Genomic DNA, 15,342 nt, shown 5'->3' with positions numbered 1-15,342 from the left:
AATAATAAGCCAAGAATCCCCTGTCTGTATCCATGTTACGATGACAGAGCCTAGACTTCCCGAGGTCTCCGAGTTGCCCACATATCCTTGGAAACATATCTCCTATGTCACCCTCGTCCTGTTGTCCTCTAAATAAGGAAAAGAACCAGTTGCCGCTCATGACATATTTCCTGTGTTCCTGTCTTCGGTAACAACTGTCATGTCAACCTTGCGAGGTCTAGATTTCCTTTGTTTTCGGAACATTGTAATCCTTTCCTTTTTCCTATGACTTCATGGGAGCCGGATATTTCTATCCTAAATCCGCATGTAGGTCCTTTGTCCGATATATCCTTCGTTAATTCCTTTAAGTCCGAGTTGTCCAACAATACTTTGTGAAGTCAAAGTAAAGTGTTCAATAAATTCCCTATGTTCGCCCCAAGCATTTCACAAGTAAGACGAGGCCTTCTATTCAAAATACGAAGGTTTTTAAGAGGCTGCTTCTTGAGGTTTCTACCGTTTTCGAAACCTCGTGAAGTCTCTCATCTTTCTAATTCCGTACTTTTCATACTGCTAAAGTCTCACGTAGAGGCTTGTGCTTTGACTAGTAATTCGGGCTCACCCTAGTCCTAAATTCCCTTATTTTATAACTCAAATGTTATTAAAATGATTAAAAATATGCATTTTAGGCTCAAATCCAATTTTCAGCACAATATCGTGCAGGAAGAGAATAAACTGTGATAGTAATATAAGAAACATGATTAGAGAACAAAATACATGCACCTGTGAGTTCAGATTCGTAATGGCCTGTTATGAAGTCATGGAGAAGGGGAAGGAAGAAATAGGGGAGGCAAAAACAGCAGTGTAACGTGTCAACAAGACCATGTGATTTGCGGAGTAGAGTCGGACTTTAAATTGACTTAGTGACTTTTACAAAGATAGATAGATAGATTTTTCACACGTTTTTTACCCAAGTAAAATAAGGAGACAAGGAGTAAAAACCATGCACAACCTGAGAAAAGTAGGTTTCAAAAAGTATAAAAAAGAGAAAGTATGAAAAAGTACAAAAAAGCTCCTCAAAACCTGTTGCTGTTTTACTGATGGATGGACAAGAAGGACTGGGGGAAGGGGAAAGGGAAAGGGAAAGGGAAAGGGAAAGGGAAAGGGAAGAAGAGGCCCTTCAACGACTCGGACGATGCTGATGAGGACTCCATTGTTATGCAACTCCCCTCCAAAGGATTGAAAGGTCATTCAACTCTGATCCATCCTCAAGGTGAACGTAGGTCACAGCACCTACTTTGTAAGGACCCAGAGTGCGCCAGAATCCCATGAAGAACTTGTTAACTTTATTCTTCTTTTTGATTATCTTTTATTCAGATGCTCTTCTTGCCACTTGTTATTATCCGCAATGCATAAAGGTACTCGTTTCTTTACTCTGTAAGTTACCATCAATGGACTCCCTAGTAGAGAGAATAATATGTTCAAGTTGGCATCGTGATCGGTGTTGGTGACTTTGTACGTGGCAGCAGTGAACCAGTAGAAACTACACCAGATTGAAACTTAAAGAATTGAAGGCAGACTCAGTGCCTAGATATCATGAACTGAACCAGGGGTAGCACCCTACCATCGACTTTTCCACCTATGGAGTCAACTGTGGTCGGACCTATGGTCAAGGGGAATGTCATATGAAAGGGTCGATTCATAGAAGAGTACTCCTAATCTTAGGAGAAGGGGTCATCAGTATAGGAGTACAACCCTTTCTATTAGATAGGTATATAAGGAGTACTTAGTAGTAAGTAGTTCCCCAGAATTTGATCTCCTTTCGTCACCTCTTTGTCCTAATTCTCTATCCTTTTCCTATCTTTGTCTTTCACCTCTGCCCCATTCACTCTGCTGCTCTACAGCGTCCAGGTCGCCTTTATTAGAGGACTCACCGTCCAGTCGTGGTCCAGACTCATCCTAGAGTCCCTTCCTTTGTGTTAGAGTACAGGATGGGGTATGCATGGATTAGGTATGTGGTACACTACATTGGTGTATGTTGGGTACTGTCTATTGTATGCTCTTGTCGTTGTTGGAGTACCGGCTCATAAGGATACGGTCCTCATCACAGGACACTCTCATTGCTGAAGGTTCACTCTTGTTATAGGAGTGCAGTTCATCGTACGGTTCACCACACAGTTCACAGATATTCACAATATCGGACATCATTATTATTCATTCTTCTTGATCGCCAGCTCTTGTCATCCTCTATTGCCAATAGGCCCGTAGAATGGTTCGCCAGCATTAGTCTGGAGTACAATCTTGTAGTAGGTTGGAGTACTGGGGGTTGGTACTCCTCAGAGCATGCCCTATGTGGGTGTTGGGTTGTTGTAGGCATATGCTATCCTCAGTGTCAGGGCTCAAGGCCCGGCATATGCATAGGCAGTTCACCCTCCTGACACTAGACAATCGTCCAACTCAAATGAGTATAATGTTCCATGACAGGCCCGTCACAGCACAGGTCCCGAAGATGTACTAGACACGCTCCAAACGGCCATGAAAGCGTAGATCAAGCCTTCCAGCACCATAACCCACAAGATTGGTTCAACAGATAGCAGTACAATGTACTATGGGCTTCAATTAAGACTTGATCAACAGTAGGGTCATTCCGAACACCGCATCCATGCCATCTCAATCTCAACCCATCCACACCTAACATCGCGGCTGCTGTTACCGTACAGAGAGACTAAAGTATGGATGTGTTTATGGCAACAGTTGGTCTATTTGATTTGGAGGGAAACTGCGACAGAGCCTGATAATGTTGATGGTGAAAGAAAGGAAACCATGGAGACATAGCAAGAATTGAAACATAATTCATATGATTTACGTTATACTTTATATTAAAATTATGAAAAAAAATTGTACCATAACGCCTGTGCAGTATGTTGATAAATTTTGTAGGATTCTGCAAGGATAAAGGGAAATGTTTATTCTTCCCTTTATGGTATAGATTATTCTGGCTTTACACTAGACTCATACACTGCTTAGCATAATCCATACCATAAAGGGAAGCATAAAATTCAGCATAAACCTTTTTCTTTATTCTTCCAGAATCTTGCAAATTTTATTAATATAAAAGAAACATTGCCTCAACATCTTACATGGGGGAGAAGACCATGTAAGATGCTTATAACCAAGCTGTGTAATATACAGAAACCCGGATTATAACCATATACAGGCTGACTGAATTAACAAATGGCTTATAATCCTTTCCCCAGCTAACAATGGCTGAGAATTGGCTGAATCGTCTGACAACTGATAATCAGCTATGCTTACAAACAAATAATAAATGGTAAAAACAGGGATTGAACCATCAACATACCAAGCTAAAGCCTACATACAATTGACAGCTTTTACCACTACACCACAAGAGGAGTTCACCGGCAAATTCCAAGACATGGGGTAGGGGGAGGGGGGGGGCCTGGAGGACCTTATGTTTGAAAGGTGCATGCACCCCCAAAATGATGTGATACTGTCTCAAATCAGTGTGTGTGGATCCAAATTATTGTTTTTAAAAGGAAATGCACTTTTCCCCAGTTGTGGCAGTAAGAATTTCATTATTTAGCTATCAAAATTTGCTCAAATTTCTGCATCAAGTCTCATTGATCAGACTGAAACAAACAATCTTTTTCTTTCTTCATGTGTGCATATAGCAAAGGCGAAAAAAAGATACTATCTCCATCATATGTGGATCATTAATACTTTTGAAGGCTGTCTACCTTATCTGCTCTTTATAGTATCACCTGTGCTGCTGTGGTCTAGCTGGCAAGTCCATAGAAAAGTATTTTTGTGATGATAGATGCCACGAAGAGGCAGCAAAGCAGAGGGGAAAGTGTGACATGTCAAATATCAGAATATAACGTGGGAAATTGGTCTTGCTGGGCATTTGGTAATCAAAAATTTCCATATTAGGAAGGTCCAGGGGGGGGGTGAGGGGGTCCAGGGGTCCTTATGTCTATGTAGGAACCTCATATGTAAAATTTTCGGATTGAACACCTCTTGCTACACCATCATGCCACTTGAAAATATATTTCAACTTGTGTATATGTAGAGTACATATTCATGGAGCAAATACTGGGGGCAAGCCCCCAGACCCCCTTATATACCTTTGAATCCTAACCTAGCCCTAACTGCTAACCTAACCGCTACAGCCCTAACCACTAACAGCCCTAACTGGCCCTAACTGCTAACCCTGAACTGCTTCGACTGGCATCACCACGTGGTCGAACCAGGCTTATAAGCCTATTGTGTTAAATCCCTGCTCAAAGCTTATATGGAAAATCCGTATAAGCTCTGCCAATGATTATAATCCACCTTCTGTATATTTTAAGCAAAGGTTATAATCATGCTACATGGTGTGTTGGCATGGGCGTTACGGTACAATTTTTTTTTCATAATTTTAATATAAAGTATAACGTAAATCATATGAATTACATTTCAATTCTTCCTGAGAAGCTGCGCCACGGGACCGGTTTGAAGTCCTGGGTCAAATCAACATCCCATTATTATATACGAACTCACTACAATCGCAAACAATTTACTTCTCATTACACGCCCCAGTAATCGTATGGACCAATTGACCCTCAGTAACACGATTCCTATCCAATCTAATCTCAGCCGAACTAAATTTGACATCCAACGTATAATTCCCACTAGCATCAGCCTTTGGAATCTTCACCACCGTCTGATTCGTAAAACCTGCCACCACCTTTCCATTTTTCAACCACTGGATGGTATAACTTTCCCCGGGAATCTTTGTCCCTGATCTGAACTGTGCTACAGGTATGAGCGTGGCGTTCAAAATTGTGCTGCTCGTTTGTGGTTCACAGGTCTCGGTGACGTTATCGATGAGTGAGAGGCGTCCTAAAAGGGTGGTCCAAAGGCCTTCCAAACAAACGGGACAGTACGTCGAGGTTGTAACTTGGCGCATGAGACAGTCTTCGTTGGTGGGGCGGTAAGTTGTCCTATTCTCTGGCATGGAATAACTAGTAGAAGGGCTCAGCAGAAAGCTCCAGCAAGTTCAAGGGACCGTTTACGTTGGGAACGCGCCAACATATCCCAGCTTGGCAATGAACCTGTGAGCGATCATCAGCTACATCCAAAAGAGAAAAAAGAACCAACGTAACTCGTCTGCATTACCAAACTCCAGAACCTCCAAGCTACACATCTGCGCATCACCCTCCAATTCCATATTCTTCAAAGTAAACTTAACTTGATGTTTTCCCGCTTCCAACGGCATATCCCTATACATATCATAGAACCACCTATCCATCCCCACATCTGGCTTCGGCTCCCAATTCAGATCAACCCCATCCAACTCCAATTTCATATCCGTCTTTGCAGGCAGACCGGATAACGAGAATCTCAGAAGGTGTCGCGTAAACGTACCAGACGAAACGAATGTAGCTTGCCAGGGAGTTGTCATGTTCATCAAAGCCCAAGCGTAATTCTGATATGGCATGACACTTCTTTGGGTACGAGGTTCGGAAGCAGGGTCGGTGAGCCAGTGTGCCCAAGGGATGGGGTTAGCGTTGGTTTTGGCTGCATTTATCCCGAAGTAGCCGTTGTAAGGTTGACCATCGTATTCTTCACCAACTCCGAGGATGGAATGACCAAGTTCGTGTCGGAGGATCTGGTGTCCGTTGAGAGGGGAGGCGGTGATGATCCTAAGAGGATAGATTAAGAAGGGGAAAGTTTTCGAGCCCAGTTACGCACGTTGGGATGCCTCCGGATCCTAAGAAACCCAAATGGTAAGCTGGGTTGATGTAGATACCAACGCGACGTACCTCCATATAGAGGATCATTTCCTACATTCGTTCGCTCAGTCTGGGGTTTGTCATAAAACTACGAGAACACTGACCAGCAAGGACTGGATAGTCGCATTGTGCCCCTAAGGACGAACAAGCAACTCTTCCTTTCTCATAGTCGTTGGACCAGACACCGCGGAGCTCGGTACCGTCACGATAGAGTTGGAATACCGTGCTAGTGAAAGTAGACGATTAACAAATGACCCGCGGAAGCTCTATTACGCGTACTCCAAAGGCTGCCCACCTCTTCCGACACCGCTCTGATGGAATGATGAGGATTGAGAAGGGGTGAACGGCTCATGTTACATACCTCCTTACTTGGAGTAAAAGCGGCCCAGAAGTTCATCAGAGGTTGTACCGAATGGAAGGTATTGTTAGTTGTGATATCTTTCGCAAAAGCCATCGCGTCGCTCAGGAACTTGGGTTTTTCTGAGGAGAGGTCTGTGCTTCGCTTGAGTCCAGCAGGTCAGGAAAAGACTTGATAAAAGCTCACATCCATCGGAAAAAAACACAATGTCGATCCTATTCTTGGGATCTCCAGAGACAATCAGAGGAGAAACTTCAAGAGGCGGAGGGCTTTCGGCGAGGACTGTCATCGTCGACCGAGAATCCAGATAAGTAGACCAAGCTGAGGGTTCCGCACCGACCTTGAGCAAAGCCGAGGCGGATGCAAGAAGAATGGCGGTACTGATCTTCATTGCGGAACAGTGCAATCCGTATCAAATTTCGCTCAGGATTTATACGAAGAAAAGCCCATGCAAAGATAGCCTTTGACGTCTAGGTATAGATGGTTGGAGGACGGGCGAGATCAGAAGTTCAAGTTTCCGTGAAGGTCAGCAGAGGTTGAACCATGCGTTTCGGAAACGAATTTCTCGCAGCTGACCTAGACAATAGGTTTACGTATCTTGAATGAAATAGTGGGTCTTGGGGAATTGAACCCGATGGAGGTACCGCAGCGTGGAGTGTCCTGAAATAAACTGAGGCGAGCCGAAAGCCAACCGAAAGCAGTCATCTTCTCATAGTCACAATGGAGAGGTCGTTTGTCTGCCGGTAATTCGTATGAGCTATTTCGGTAATCGGTGAAGTCCTTAGTCAGAGATTCTGGAATTGATTCAAGTGATTCTGCATGCTGCGAACCATGCCCTGAATACGCCTAATTAGATATGTTTATCATCAAAAAGGACACAAATTGTACGCACCCTAGGCAGACTACTCATCTCTATCCTTGGTATGTCAGGAACAGATATTGCGTGTTACAGGTCAGAGCCGTTCATATGTGATTAAACAGACTTCATCCCTGCTTCTAGTTCAACGAAAACGATATCTGAGCACCTAGTCCTCAATAAGTGAGAGAATATCGATGCCGAACAGTGAGACTGACCGACCTCTAAATTGCAGACTTTCACCTCGAGACTCTTCGCTCACCGACAGCCACCCCTATCTTCCCTGAATAATAAATCGAACTTTCTCAGAAATCCAGTCAGGATGGCCAAGATTTTGCGACCGCAGACGAAATGCAACATGATACCGGCGCGTCGTCACGCAGCTCTGTCTCGTATAATTCGAGCCGAACATCGCTCATGATGAAACCGATGGCAGGTAGAGGTTCAGCTTTCCCGCCCTGCTCCGCGTATATCTGACTGAGCACCTTGCAGAACACCTCCGTACAGAAGTGTACACTCGTTGCGGCGGATTCGATGAACCTAGAAATATCTTAGCACAGATATTCTTGGGGAAATTCCTGAGAAAAGCATCAAGACGCACCAGATCGTTCTGTAAGCTCCCTGTCAGCTGGCCCAGCTGAACATTGAACAACCGACTTCCTTTGATGATTTTTAAGGTTCTTACCGCCATCAGGAAGGACAAGCTAGAAGAAGTTACCATTAGTGACATCGCGGTGTTCGAAGTGAAGGGACATACCAGATGAAACCCATTATTGTGCGGCAGTGACATACGTTGAAGATACTGTAAGTCGGCAAACTGCGAACTCGCCCCGCATCATGATCATGGCACTCGCAACATCGAGATCTATGAATTCTTCCAAATCATTGGGCTCCGAAGGATCAGATATGGGGGGAAACCTAGTTTGACACATATTTGGGTTTCGACTCAGAGTCACCATCCCTACACAAGCGTCAAAAAAAAACACGTGTCAGGTGACTCGGGTTTGTTAGATAGGGAAAACAGGTTTCGGTGCTGCATCTATGCCTGTGGTGACCGAGGATGTGTCATGATGAGCTGTAGTAATTTTGCTGGTGGTTTCTGCAGAGCTAATAGCACTGCATCGTAAGCGATAGGTATTCCAGCTTTATCTGAGATGGCATGAGGGCTAACGAGCCTCCGACTTTGCAGCTTCAAGGAGTCGTTTTCGAGAAAGACGTCGTAAATGGAGATTATGCAGAAGAGGTTGCATGACGTGCTAAACTTAAGTATTGTGACGGGAGAGCAAGATTGAAGAAACGTAGAAAGGTGTCACTGTTCAGAAACTAACGAGTACACGATCCCGTGATACAGGAAGGGTTCCCACGTGTTCAGCACGAACACTCGGTTCGGGGCTCCGCTAGTACAAAACCTTCGTATCCCTTCTCGGCTTTCTCCCGACAGATACTATTGTATAATGGGACGCCACCAACAAAATTGAGTTGCTCGATAGGTTTTCCGGGAATGTTGGCACCAAGATACCATGATTTCGCCTTATGGAAGAGGGCTTGACTGGAACCGGATAACACCATGTTACGCCATTCCTCTTCTGCCTCCCGGGTCGCTTCGATGCGCGTAAAACCATTGGTTAGCATGTGTTCGATACACGCTGTCACCCAATCTCCTTGCACCTCCTAATCAAAACGCGAGTCAGAAGACTCAGAAGTTAGAACTATGATCATGAATGGACAGAACCACGTACGCACAATGCAAGTTGGACCGTTGCTAAACGCTGTAGGGGCTTGAGCTCCGTAGAAAAAGAACATGTTTGGGAAGTTCGCGGTAGTCATGCCCAAGTGTGTATATACCCCCTTCGCCCACTTGTCCTTGATGGTCGTACCGTCGACCCCCCGAATATCTATTTGAGTTAGTGAGCCTGTGATGCTATCGAACCCTGTGGCGAGAACAATGATATCCACTTGGTGATGAACACCATCGCTGGTTACGACAGCGTCTGGCGTTATTTCGACGATAGGGGTTTTCCCAGCGTCAATGAGGCTGACGTTGGGCTGGTTGTATACCTCATAGTACGTCTGCTCCAGAGATGCGCGTTTGGTGCCAACTGGATGAGGAGGATTGGTAGGTGCAAGAAGTTCTTGGTTGACAGGGTCATCAATTCGTTCGCGAACTTTCTCCTTCCAGAACTCATAAATTTCATTGTTGGCTCTCTCGTTCAAGAGAATGTCCTGGTAGTTACCGATGAAGAATCGTACACCACCACGATTCCAGAGGTCCTCCATATGCAGCCGGCGTTCCTCTGGCGAAGCGGAATAAAAATCTTTTGGTTGGAAGTTGTCGTCAAGCCCAGCTTATAATTATGCATAAGGTCAAGTAGCGTCAGTGGATGAATGTTGGGTGCAAGTCAAAAGCGCGTACGGAATGTCTGTAATCTCCTCTTAAATATCGTAGGGTAGAGTCGCTTTGCTTTTTGTTGCCCCTTTTCGTCCAGTTTCGTCTGCCTCATTGGATGTGCCAAATTGGGTGTACGCTGGAAGACCGTGAGGTGTTTTACAATCGGCGCTATTTCCTGGATAACTTGTACTCCGCTCGATCCTGTACCAATGACCGCAACTCGCCTCCCGGCTAAGGGAACAACCTCCCGAGGCCACTTCGCCGTGTGGTGACAGATACCCTCGAAAGTTTCGATGCCTTTGAAGGGAGCGATGTATTCCTTTGCAGCAAAGCCCGTGCAAAGAAGAAGGAAACGAGGTCGAGCGAGCAGTCCATTTTCAGCTCTTACGTTCCAGCGGTCGTATTCCACATCATAATGAGCGGCCACAACGCGAGTATTGAAATGGATGTCCCTCTTCAAATCGAGCTTCGAATCCACATGTTGGAAATACTTCTGGATTTCGGCGTATCCGGGAAATTTCTCACTCCAAGACCAGTCTTTCCACAACTCCTCCATGGAGAACTCGTAAAGCGGAACATCTAAGGCACGAATGTAAGAAAATAGTCGGCAAAACAAAAATCGCAACAACGGACAAGAGTCAACTCACGCGAATCGACCCTTGCACCAGGATAACAGTTCTGATGCCATACACCCCCCAGATCGGTCCCGGCTTCGAATATCTTCACAGAGCATCCTAGCTTGCGCAGTTTGTGGAGGTTGTAACAACCACTAAAACCCGCACCGACAATGAGTACGTCCAAATCCCCAAGATTAGGTTCGCAGATCGACCCTGACATACTGTGTGAATGTACGTCGTTCGCATTGGAAGTGCTTTTATAGCAGAACCCTCAGTCATAGGTGCTGCACACGGAATGAGAAGCTTCTCGACTACGTCACCTACTATGCGTAGTAGCATGGGTAGGTCATAACGAGCGTGAATAGGAATAATCCAAAATGAATGGATCCATTCCCATTCTTCCATCAGACATCGACATTTGTTCTCATCCCAAACGTGTTCCACTCCTCTATGTTGCGTACTTGTGCCTGGATCCTGGTCAAGGAAAGTGGTCACCAAATCCACTATCTTTCTAGCGGCCTTCTGCGGATATACTGGTTCGTTTCCAGCGCTGTACATTGTGAATTTCTTGGGATTTCAATCTGAAATCATGAGATAAAAACTTGAGTGACAAAGACAGCATGATTAGAAGCATGCCGTTCGAAACTGGCCCAGAATGATTGAGACAAAACGAATGTTGGAAGTGCAAATCACCCACACTTTACTCATAACTAGAGTTCGAAGTAAGTTCAAAAAGTTATGGCAAGGGATTGGAACTCTTCACCGGTCCAAGCGAGATAACGAGCTGTTGTTCAAACGTTCAAGATTGACCCGGCCCTTATGTAAATGAGTGCGAAGGCGTTTGTCAAGTGGATCGAAGAATAGTTTCGGAGTTGTTCTAGAGAGATTCAATATTCAACATGAGCGAATCAGGGACATTATGGAAGTAACCTTACTGAAGTACCGTGTTGGAAAGTACCCAGCATTGTTGTCAAGAATAACCACTTGGGATATTGACGACATGTATAGCGAGAACGCTAGGCACTAAACTGCAATAGCCTCTTTTGCATCAAACCTTCACGCGATGTGGTGATATCATCGTCCGTGCGCCCCCATCACATATACCACTGTGGGTAACAGTCCGGTTATTCCCTCTCCACTAGCGGGTCAAATGTTTCCTGGCCTGATTCTGAATATCAGGCTGCCGGAGAAAGCGATTCCTCGCAATAACAGTAGCCGTGACTTCCTACGGTGCGAGCAGGTGGGAATCGAGAAGATCGACTAGCATGGGTGCAGCGAGAATTAACGTGGAATGTTGTGATTGAAGGTTGAAAATTTGTTATCGACCATATGTGAGCAATGGAGTTCCTAAGTTGGATCCAGCAGGTATCAGAACAGTGTATCCCCCACGAAGTAGATGAAATGCCCCACCATCCGTCAACTACAACGGCCGCTGCCCCTCCTGCGTCTTTGTTCTCGTCAATGCCTGCAGTCCTCCCAAATCTCATATCCTTCTAACCCACTATGATCCTGCCTGCGGTTGTTTGTGCTTCGCCTTGTATCTGTGTTTCGGAGCCCCTGCGATTGATTCCCTTTGGTTTAAGTACGATTTTATGAGTTGCCTTCTAATGAAGTCCGTGCATATCCTGCTCAAGGAGATGGACCGTTCGACATGGTGCAGACGTCTCAGCGACTCTTGAGTAGACCGTACAGTAGAACTAGGATACAGGGCCCGCCGGCTACGGCCTTCTCCTTATAGGAGGTAAGGTCCGATTTCACATCGTTTACCTTTATTTACTCGTGGGTTGAACCGGAATGCGATTTGTCATCATTACCTCCCATCTTTCCCCATCATTTTTCTAGACAGCAACGACAAGACTCTAACTCGCTCACGAGTGCTTAATAAGTGCTTAGCTGGAAGCTCCCAGCGTCAATCCCAACTCTGTAAACGCTAATAATCGCAAAAAAGAGTCATGTCTCAATCATATTTTCCATCACGCGTGTCATCCCCTGTCAAGGAACTCGCAAACTTCAGCAGCATGATGGGCGAGCGCCAGTTGAAGGTGGAGGATGTGCAGGAGGCCTACGTTGAGCACAAGGATAGGTGATCTCCAGAGAAATTACTTGTTATGACCGTCGACTGATTGCTGTCAGATTGGTGAATGCCTTGGATTCCACCAAATCCGTCCTAAACGAAATCCGAAAATTCAACAAGGAGGAATGGATTGTCAGATACCCTCAATTACGAGAGTGTGCTTTCGCTCAACCAGAAACGCCTTCTCGCCTTCGGTCTTTGCGCCGCTCGATGTCATTTGCCGATGACCCCACTTCTGAGACCGAAGTGGTTGTCAAGCAAGGCTTGACGCGCTCTGTGACCCTCTCATCCATCCCCGATGCTAAGGACGAGGCAGAAGAGGAACAGACCTCTAACATTGAAGACGGCCTCCTTCCATCTTCCGACTTCCACGTCCTCCGTCTCGACCTTAAACTTGGCGCCAACAGTTCTTCGAGGGCAGCTTCACTGGTCTCTCAACTCGAGAAAGCATCTATCGCAAACCTCCTCGATGACCGTATTGAATCTTCGCTCAGTCATGTGGACAAGCTGCGGTTACGAGTCGAGGATACATCATCTAAGGTTCTCGTTACTGGCGACCTCAATGCCGGCAAATCTACGTTCGTCAACGCACTACTCCGACGCGAAGTCATGCCCGTTGATCAACAACCATGTACCACTGCCTTCTGTGAGGTCCACGATGCCGCCGAAAATCAAGGGAAGGAGGAAGTGCACATTATCAAGGACGGTGCTGTCTACGACATTCACGACGAGTCGACCTTTACTCGCGCTTCCCTTTCCGAGCTGGAGGACATCGTTGGCGACAATGAGGACTCGGAGCGTCTGCTCAAGCTCTACCTCGCCGACACTCGTACACCTTCCGAGTCTCTCCTCAACAACGGCGTCGTCGACATCTCCCTCATCGACGCCCCTGGTCTCAACCGCGACAGTCTGAAGACTACCGCCTTATTCGCCAGACAGGAAGAGATCGATGTCGTTGTTTTCGTCGTATCGGCCGAAAATCACTTCACACTTTCTGCTCGCGAATTCCTCATCAACGCGAGCAAGGAGAAAGCATACCTTTTCATCGTCGTCAACAAGTATGATCAAATCAAGAACAAGGACAAGTGCCGAAAGCTCGTTCTTGAACAGATCAAGGCGCTTAGTCCCCGCACATACGAAGATGCAGAGGATTTGGTTCATTTCGTAGACTCTGCTGCAGCTTTACAACCGTACACTGCCAACCCCTCATTCGATGACCTCGAGTCTTCATTAAGATCCTTTGTTCTCGTCAAGCGTTCGAAATCCAAGCTTCAGCCCGTCAGCACATACCTTTCCAACCTGCTCTGCGACGTCGACCTCCTTGCTGGCGCCAATGCCATCGTTGCCAATTCCGAGCTCGAGCAAGCTAATGCAGAGCTTTCACAGGTTAAACCTGTTTTAGAAAAGATGAAAGCTGGTCGGGACGCACTTGAAGACGGTTTGGATGCAGTAGAAGAGGAAGGCACGAGTGCTGCCAATGTCAGGACCAAGTCTGTTCTTAACTTTGCTTTGAAACGAGTGGAACAAGGTAGACTTGGTGTCGACAAGCCTGCTGTTGCTATGCCTTCTTATCCCGGCCTTCTCGGGGTTTGGAACTATGCTCGGGATGTACGGCGAGCACTTATCGCATCTATTGATGCTGCCGTCAAGCTGGCTGAAGATGAGGCCAGATTGATTACAGTCGGTGGTGTTGAGAAGATCAAGTCACTCGCCGATTCACATCTTCCCGACGGCGTGGAAAGGAACAAGCGTGTGTTTGTTCCTGAAGCCATGTTTAGTGCAGTTCGACGGGGCAAGAGTGCTATGAAAAGCAGAAGGACATCATCTCATGGTAACGCAGTCGTTGCTGGAGGTGTTCATAATCTCGGAATTGGTCTTGCGCATCGAGCTGATTTGCTTGAGACTACATTCCTTGACCTCTTCGATGTTCATCACCAGTTCTGGCTGTACTTCGGTGATGGACACAGTGCGCAGAAGGAGGAAGATTCACCTACACCTACTGCTCTTGGTCTCGTCAGTGTTGGTGTCGGTGCACTCACGATGGTCGGTGGGCAAGCTGTCGGTGCCAAGGGCGTCATCGAGGGTTTGATTCGTGTCACGGATCTCTTTGGCAATGAGAGTGTGAAGAAGTGGGCTGCACCTGTCCTAGGCGCCGTTACGATTGGTCTCACGGCTTATCTTGTCCTTGAACTCCCCAACTCCATTCCGAAGACTATCGGTAGGCGTGTCAAAGCGTCTATTCTTCGTGATCATGGCGAGGAAGAGACTTCATTCATTGACACGCACTCGGAAAGGATAAGCCGAGAGACGAGGAAGGTCTTGAGATTAGCCTCTTGGGATCTGAGGGGACGATTCAGTAACGCCCTCGACGAACGTGGACAACAGGTCAAGGAGAAGGAGGAGCTCGCCAGAAAGGCTTCAACAGCGAAGGTGTTCTTTACTGGGATGGGAAAGAAGACAGAAGAAATTCGTATCAATGGACACCTAGGTATTGACGCCTAGTTGGGGGGGGGGGGGGGGGGAAAGACATTTGATTTCCTTTTTACTCTTTTATTCGTGTGGAATATGGTATATTTCGTTCTACTTCAGCTTATTCCGATCTACCCCTCTTGACTACATAACCCTTCTATCGTAATTCTAGGAAACCCCCCTCCTTCTCTAGATGGCCGTCACTGCTTGGCTATGCACCCTCTTTGTTATGTTTTCCTTCCATGCTTATTCATGTTTTGTTATCCTCATCCGTCTCGATGATTCACGACACTCTTTTTTTAAATCTGTTAAAATAATACATGGAAATGGGTACGGGTAATGTATAAACGCTTTGTACTCATCCGTTTACGACTTAGATGATAGTTACGAAGATTAAATGATGTTGTACCAGTTCTCCGTAGCTTCGGCTACTGGATTTTGAGTTGACGACTTACGTTACTTTTTAACTGCAACTAGGCCGCCTAACAGAACCGTATGGTTCAGCCTACTTCCCTTCGACTTGAGTTGAAGGTGAGTAACCATTCTTTGCTATCGAATCCTGGGTTAGGTAACCAATGGGTTCGACTTGTAGGAGATGGAACGACCGGGGCATCGGGGGTGCTGCGGATCGCGAGCCTGCGACTCGATCTATCTGCTGAACTGAATGGGCTCCGCATTCTGAAATGATCATCCGTCTGGTGGAAACCGTTTGATGAGATGACCACTGGACTTGTCTTTACTTGAAGGGACCCTAAGGTGACTCGACGTTCGAACCGACATGCAAGGAAGTAACAAATCATTTCCTTGT

The 15,342-nt window shown here is 46.2% G+C and overlaps 3 protein-coding genes across 3 annotated transcripts; 1 reads left to right on the top strand and 2 right to left on the bottom strand.

The window, feature by feature from the left end:
- Positions 1-4,552: 4,552 nt before the first annotated feature.
- E1B28_012737 (uncharacterized protein) lies at positions 4,553-6,520 on the bottom strand (the record flags this gene model as incomplete). The annotated part of the gene is made up of 9 exons (XM_043157874.1): positions 4,553-5,000; positions 5,052-5,090; positions 5,142-5,681; positions 5,731-5,749; positions 5,802-5,822; positions 5,876-5,997; positions 6,051-6,082; positions 6,133-6,263; positions 6,316-6,520. 9 exons carry the CDS (start codon positions 6,518-6,520, stop codon positions 4,553-4,555), a joined length of 1,557 nt encoding a protein of 518 aa, XP_043005242.1.
- Positions 6,521-8,353: 1,833 nt separating this feature from the next.
- E1B28_012736 (uncharacterized protein) lies at positions 8,354-10,211 on the bottom strand (the record flags this gene model as incomplete). Its single annotated transcript, XM_043157873.1, has 4 exons — positions 8,354-8,656; positions 8,729-9,330; positions 9,399-9,953; positions 10,022-10,211. 4 exons carry the CDS (start codon positions 10,209-10,211, stop codon positions 8,354-8,356), a joined length of 1,650 nt encoding a protein of 549 aa, XP_043005241.1.
- A 1,587-nt stretch (positions 10,212-11,798) lies between these two features.
- On the top strand, positions 11,799-14,949 carry E1B28_012735 (uncharacterized protein). The gene is made up of 2 exons (XM_043157872.1): positions 11,799-12,074; positions 12,125-14,949. Exons 1-2 carry the CDS (start codon positions 11,944-11,946, stop codon positions 14,565-14,567), a joined length of 2,574 nt encoding a protein of 857 aa, XP_043005240.1. The 5' UTR covers positions 11,799-11,943; the 3' UTR covers positions 14,568-14,949.
- Positions 14,950-15,342: the final 393 nt, after the last annotated feature.

Source organism: Marasmius oreades, chromosome 8, assembly GCF_018924745.1.
Source record: "Marasmius oreades isolate 03SP1 chromosome 8, whole genome shotgun sequence".
NCBI classification, from domain to species: Eukaryota; Fungi; Basidiomycota; class Agaricomycetes; order Agaricales; family Marasmiaceae; genus Marasmius; species Marasmius oreades.
This window is presented reverse-complemented; position numbering and strand designations above follow the sequence as displayed.